This window comes from Lathyrus oleraceus, chromosome 6 (assembly GCF_024323335.1).
Source record: "Lathyrus oleraceus cultivar Zhongwan6 chromosome 6, CAAS_Psat_ZW6_1.0, whole genome shotgun sequence".
Classification (NCBI taxonomy): Eukaryota; Viridiplantae; Streptophyta; class Magnoliopsida; order Fabales; family Fabaceae; genus Lathyrus; species Lathyrus oleraceus.
The window spans coordinates 450,451,559-450,458,392 of record NC_066584.1 but is presented as its reverse complement, the minus strand read 5'-3'; the positions used below and the strand labels follow the sequence as shown (position 1 = coordinate 450,458,392).

General features: G+C 45.0%; 1 protein-coding gene across 1 annotated transcript; it reads left to right on the top strand.

Annotated features, from left to right (window-relative positions):
* Positions 1–5,306: 5,306 nt before the first annotated feature.
* LOC127097891 (uncharacterized) lies at positions 5,307–6,518 on the top strand (the record flags this gene model as incomplete). The annotated part of the gene is made up of 1 exon (XM_051036378.1): positions 5,307–6,518. A coding segment is annotated over one exon (1,212 nt), but the record flags the coding sequence as incomplete, so codon positions are not given.
* Between the last annotated feature and the right edge of the window lie 316 nt (positions 6,519–6,834).

The window sequence follows — 6,834 nt, the reverse complement described above, 5'->3', positions numbered from 1 at the left end:
TGAAAGAGAGGAATTGCTGCAGCAGCTCAAGAAGAAGGATGCTATGATTGAATTTCTCGAGCACCGAGTGATCGACGATCCGAACGACGCTTGGACTTCTCTGCTTCCTCAGTCTTCCAAATTCTGGAAGAGGAAGTATGATCAACTTGCGAAAGAGAAAGCTGATATGGAGGCTGCCTATGAGAGAGAGATCAAGAAGTTGTGCACTTCTCGTCTTCCAGCATCCCGAGCTAATAGGGATCCATAGGATGTCATTTACCTTTTCCTCTTTGTAATGAATTAAAAGAATGCTGTATTTCTTTGTCTTAATATTTTGAATGAAATATTTTCCATGAGCAATTAAAATGTTTAAATATTCAAAATATTGCAAATAATACCCTAAGGGTTCCTTGAAAACAAAGCATTTGCACAAGCATTTCATGCATCATTCTTGCATAAGCAGGTACCCTTTGTTTCTGGTCTTCTGTTCCTAACCTTGTGTTCTTCATTTATTTTGAAGACAAGCTGACTCACCGGTATTATACGCGAGTCAACTCTGCAAGAGTCATGGAGCAATTGGAACAAGAGAACCGAGAATTGAAGGAAGAGGTCGCCAGACTTGGCGCTTTGATGGAGCAACTCCTCGCTGCTCAAAATCAACCTACTCCGCCTCCCGCAACTCCTGCTCAGAGGAAGGTCATTTCAGAGATAGTCACTTCTACAGTGCCAGTCAGCGCCCACGCGCCCAATGCTATGCCAGCCGGGTTTCCTTGGGGGATGCCTCTAGGCTTCATGCCTGATCTGCCAGCTCCAACATTCGTTCAAATGCCGGCATCTAGCCCGGTCCCTGTTCCCGCTCCTCCTGTCGTGCATACCATGCCTAGGGTAGACGACACCATCTATCACTCTGAGGCGTCTGAAGGCTCAGATGTTCACGAGAAGATGGACGCAATGAACGATCAATTCCTTGAGCTGAGAAAGGAATTGAGGACTCTCCGTGGCAAAGATCTCTTCGGCAAGTCAGCAGCCGAACTCTGCCTGGTTCCCGGTGTTAAAATACCGATCAAGTTCAAGGTCCCAGACTTTGAAAAATACAAGGGGAACACCTGTCCATTAGCTCACCTGGTCATGTACGCCAGGAAAATGTCAACACAAACTGATAATGATCAACTCTTGATCCATTATTTTCAAGACAGTTTGTCTGGTGCCGCGCTCAGATGGTACATGAACCTGGACAGTGTCAACATCCGGTCTTTCAACGACCTTGGCGAAGCTTTCGTCAAGCAATATAAATACAATGTTGATATGGCGCCTGACAGAGATCAACTCAGGTCCATGTCACAGAAAGACAAAGAGTCGTTCAAGGAGTACGCCCAGAGATGGCGTGAGCTGGCAGCTCAAATCACTCCACCGTTGGAAGAGAAAGAGATGACCAAGATATTTCTGAAAACTCTTGGTTCATTTTACTATGAACGAATGGTGGCTAGCGCTCCCTCTGATTTCACCGAGATGGTGAACATGGGGATGCGTCTGGAAGAAGGGGTCCGTGAAGGACGGTTGGCTAAGGATGACAGTTCCTCCTCTAAACGATATGGAGCGTTTAAGAGGAAGGAAGGTGAAGCGCATGCCGTGCAGTCTCAGCCGAAGCATCGAAGACCCTCTGTTCAGAGGAAGCCTGCACGACGTGCCGGACATCAACACCAGGTGGCTCATGTAGCACCTGTATTCAAAGACAACGCGCCGCAGTATCAACCTCAACAATATCAGCATCAACAGCAATATCAACAACCACAATACCAACAGCAACAGCAGCGTCCACAGCAACAGGCTTACCAGCCTCGTGGAAGTACAACCAACCAAGCCAACATGAACTATGATAGGAAGAAGGTCAGCTTCGACCCGATTCCTATGACATATGCCGATCTTTATCCCTCCTTGTTGGAGAGGAAGTTGGTTTCTCCTAGGGATCCTCCTGCTATTCCTGCGAACCCGCAGTGGTGGTACAAACCAGACCAACATTGTGTCTATCATTCCGGTGCTCCGGGCCACAACGTTGAGAACTGCTTTCCATTGAAGACTAAGGTGCAAGACCTTATGAGAAGTGGAATCCTGAGTTTTGAAGACTCGAACCCGAACGTCACCAGGAACCCATTGCCTTCGCATGGGAAATCCGTGAACATGATTCAGGAGTGCCTTGGGAAGTACAAGGTTAAATACGTCAGCCATATCAGGCAGTCGTTGGTTGATTTACATAAGATGCTGTGTCAGTACAGCTATTTGGAGCATAACCACGACAAGTGCCGCGTCTGTTCGGTTAACCGTTGGGGTTGCGACCAGGTCCGCAAAGAGCTTCAACAGTTGTTAAATGAAGGTACCATTGAGATTCTGCAGAATCGCAATATAGATATAGTTGAACCTGAGGTGAATGTCATATCACCAGTGTTCAAGTTGCCCGAGCCAGTTGTTATTCGCTACAATAGCAACAAGCCTAAGGCTTCACCTTCTTTGATTATCAAACCAGCTGGCCCCGTGCCTTATTCATCAGACCGAGCTGTGCCATTCCGGTACAATCCTGTTGCTGTCCAGGATGGGGTCGAAGTGCCTTTGCCGTCAACTTCCGTAACCAATGTTGCTGATGTTAGTGGGTTGACCCGAAGCGGTCGTGTATTTTCTGCGCCTGCTAAGGCTACTGTTTCTGAATCTGTTGAACGTCCTGTGGGGACTGCTGCCAAAATTCAGAATCCGGCACTTGATGTTGCCAAACCCTCCTCATCTGTACAAAAGACTCCTGTTTCTTCGGTTGGCCCAAGTGGCATTGTTGATGAAGAATCTGATGAGATGCTGAGGCTCATCAGAAAGAGTGAGTACAATATTGTAGACCAGCTTCTACACACGCCCTCCAAGATTTCCATCCTTTCTTTGTTGCTGAATTCAGAACCCCATAGGGAGTCTCTGCAGAAAGTCTTGGACTTGGCGTATGTCGATCACGACGTCACCCTGGAGCAATTCGATAGTATAGTTGCAAACATCACCGCTTGCAACACTTTGAGCTTTTGTGACGCTGATCTCCCTGAGGAGGGAAGAGACCACAACATGGCTTTACACATCTCCATGAATTGCAAATCTGATGCAATGTCCAATGTGCTGGTGGACACTGGATGATCCCTTAATGTATTGCCGAAATCCACACTCTCTCGTCTGTCATATCAAGGTCCTCCTATGAGGCAGAGTGGGGTTGTTGTGAAAGCATTTGATGGGTCGCGCAAGACCGTGATTGGGGAAGTTGATCTCCCAATCAAGATAGGACCAAGTGATTTCCAGGTTACTTTTCAAGTAATGGATATCCACCCATCTTACAGCTGTCTCTTGGGCAGACCATGGATTCACGAGTCTGGTGCCGTGACATCCACCCTACACCAGAAGCTGAAATTTGTCAAAAATAAGAAATTGGTTGTAGTAGGGGGAGAAAAGGCTCTCCTGGTCAGTAACTTGTCTTCTTTCTCGTACATTGATGCTGAGGATGAAATTGGAACTCCATTCCAAGCTTTATCTATAGACGAACCAATCGAGAAGAAGTCTCCTTCATTCACTTCCTACCGAGATGCTAAGCTGGCCATTGAATGTGGTGCAGTTGCTGGATTAGGGAAAGTGCTTGAACTCGAAGATAATCGATCCCGGGCTGGCATTGGCTATGGTTCTGGGGCATGCAACGAGCGAGGTCTGTTCACGAGTGGAGGATTCATCCATGCTGATCAACCTGCAGAAGAGGAAGCTGCTGCCATCATTGAAGAAGATGCAGAAGATGTGGACAATTTTGTTATTCCTGGTGGTGTCTGCCACAATTGGGTCGCTGTAGATGTTCCTACAGTCATCCATAGATCAGAGTAATTGTTCACTTTGTTTAAAACCCTTCTCCCATGCCAAAAGGAGAAGTGATGACATTGTTGGCAAAGCATATATACAATGATATTTTCATTCAATTTTTGCATTGTTAAACATTTGTTTTTCCTTTGTTTTCACTTTTTGCTTTTCTGCATGAAATCAGTGATCACAAAAAACCATAAAAACAAAAAATAAAAGCAAACATTTTTCATCTGCATAATGATTTGTTTGTCTAAATTCTAAAGTTTTTCTCTTAACCAAAATCATTATGCAGGTTGATCCTAAAACCCATTGAACATAATGATCCAACGCCATCTCCCAATTTTGAATTCCCTGTATTTGAGGCAGAGGAAGATGACGTTGAAGAGATTCCTGATGAGATCACCCGTCTCCTTGAGCACGAAGAGAAGATCATTCAGCCGCATCTCGAAGACTTGGAAACAGTCAACTTGGGGTCCGAAGATTGTGAGCGCCTGGTGAAGATTGGGGCACTTCTTGAAGAGTCTGTTAAGGAAGAATTGATCAACTTGCTACAAGAATATTCAGATATCTTTGCTTGGTCCTATGAAGACATGCCGGGTTTAGATACAGATATTGTGCAACATTTCCTGCCTTTGAAGCCTGAGTGCGTGCCTGTGAAGCAGAAGCTCAGAAGAACTCATCCAGATATGGCAGTAAAGATCAAAGAGGAAGTTCAGAAGCAAATTGATGCGGGGTTTCTGGTGACTTCGACATATCCTCAATGGGTGGCCAATATTGTGCCTGTTCCTAAGACAGACGGAAAAGTCCGTATGTGCGTTGACTACAGAGATTTGAATAAAGCTAGTCCAAAAGATGATTTTCCTCTACCACACATTGACATGTTGGTAGACAATACAGCCAAATTCAAAGTCTTTTCCTTTATGGACGGATTTTCCGGATATAATCAAATCAAGATGGCACCAGAGGATATGGAGAAGACAACATTCATCACACCTTGGGGAACATTCTGTTATCGAGTGATGCCCTTCGGTTTGAAGAACGCCAGAGCCACGTATCAACGAGCTATGACTACCTTGTTTCATGATATGATGCACAAGGAGATAGAAGTCTATGTTTATGATATGATTGCTAAGTCCCGAACGGAAGTTGAGCATATTGAGCATTTGTTGAAGCTTTTTCAGCGTCTGAGGAAGTTCAAACTTCGCCTGAATCCGAACAAATGTACTTTTGGAGTCCGTTCCGGCAAGTTGTTGGGTTTTGTGGTAAGCGAAAGAGGTATTGAGGTTGATCCTGCAAAGGTCAAAGTAATACAAGAGATGCCCGCACCCAAAACTGAGAAGCAAGTCCGAGGTTTTCTTGGCCGCTTGAACTACATTTCCAGATTTATATCCCACATGACTGCCACATGTGCGCCGATATTCAAGCTCCTCCGGAAAGATCAGTCTCATGATTGGACCGAGGATTGCCAGAAAGCTTTCGACAGTATCAAGGATTATCTGTCTGAACCTCCGATTTTGTCTCCGCCTGTAGAAGGAAGACCTCTGATCATGTACTTAACAGTTCTTGAAGACTCGATGGGTTGTGTACTCGGTCAACAAGATGAATCAGGGAAGAAGGAGTTTGCTATATACTACCTCAGTAAGAAGTTTACTGATTGTGAGTCTCGGTACTCTATGCTTGAGAAGACGTGCTGTGCTTTAGCTTGGGCTGCTAAGCGTTTGCGCCAGTACATGATAAATCATACAACTTGGTTGATATCCAGAATGGATCCAATTAAGTATATCTTCGAGAAGCCTGCTTTAACTGGGAGGATTGCCCGTTGGCAGATGTTGTTATCTGAGTATGATATTGAGTATCGAGCTCAGAAAGCTATCAAAGGTAGTATCTTGGCTGACCATCTAGCGCACCAGCCAATTGAAGATCATCAGCCTGTTCAGTATGACTTCCCGGATGAGGAAATTCTGTATTTGAAGATGAAAGATTGCGATGAGCCTACACTTGATGAAGGTCCGGAACCTGGTTCCAGATGGACGATGGTGTTTGATGGCGCTGTTAATCAATATGGGAATGGAATTGGGGCAGTGATCATTACTCCTCAAGGTTCACACATTCCGTTTACAGCAAGGCTAACTTTCAAATGCACGAATAATATGGCGGAGTACGAAGCCTGTATTATGGGACTGGAAGAATGCATTGACTTGAGAATCAAGTATCTTGATGTCTATGGCGATTCAGCTTTGGTCGTCAATCAGATCAAAGGTGAATGGGAGACGAATCAACCTGGTCTCATCCCATACAGAGATTATGCAAGGAGAATTTCAACATTCTTTACAGAAGTTGAATTTTATCATATTCCTCGAGAGGATAATCGGATGGCAGATGCCCTTGCAACGCTTGCTTCCATGATAGTTGTCAGATGGTGGAATGACGTCCCCAATATTACTGTGATGCGCTTGGACAGACCCGCTCACATATTTGCAATCGAAGACGTAAAAGATGACAAGCCTTGGTACTTTGATATCAAGAATTTCCTCCAGAACCAGGTCTACCCGCCTGGGGCATCTGTGAAAGATAGGAAAACTTTGAGAAGGTTGTCAGGCAGTTTCTACCTCAGTGGAGAAGTGTTGTACAAGAGAAATTTTGATATGGTTTTGCTCAGATGCGTGGATAGACACGAAGCAAACCTGTTGATGACTGAGGTCCATGAGGGTTCATTTGGTACTCATTCCAATGGACATGCCATGGCTAAGAAGATGTTGAGAGCAGGCTACTATTGGCTGACAATGGAGTCTGACTGTTGCAAGTATGTGAAGAGATGTCACAAGTGTCAAATTTATGCGGATAAGATTCATATTCCTCCGACACTCCTGAATGTGATTTCATCACCATGGCCTTTCTCTATGTGGGGAATTGACATGATCGGCATGATTGAGCCGAAAGCGTCCAACGGACATCGGTTTATTCTCGTAGCAATTGATTACTTCACCAAAT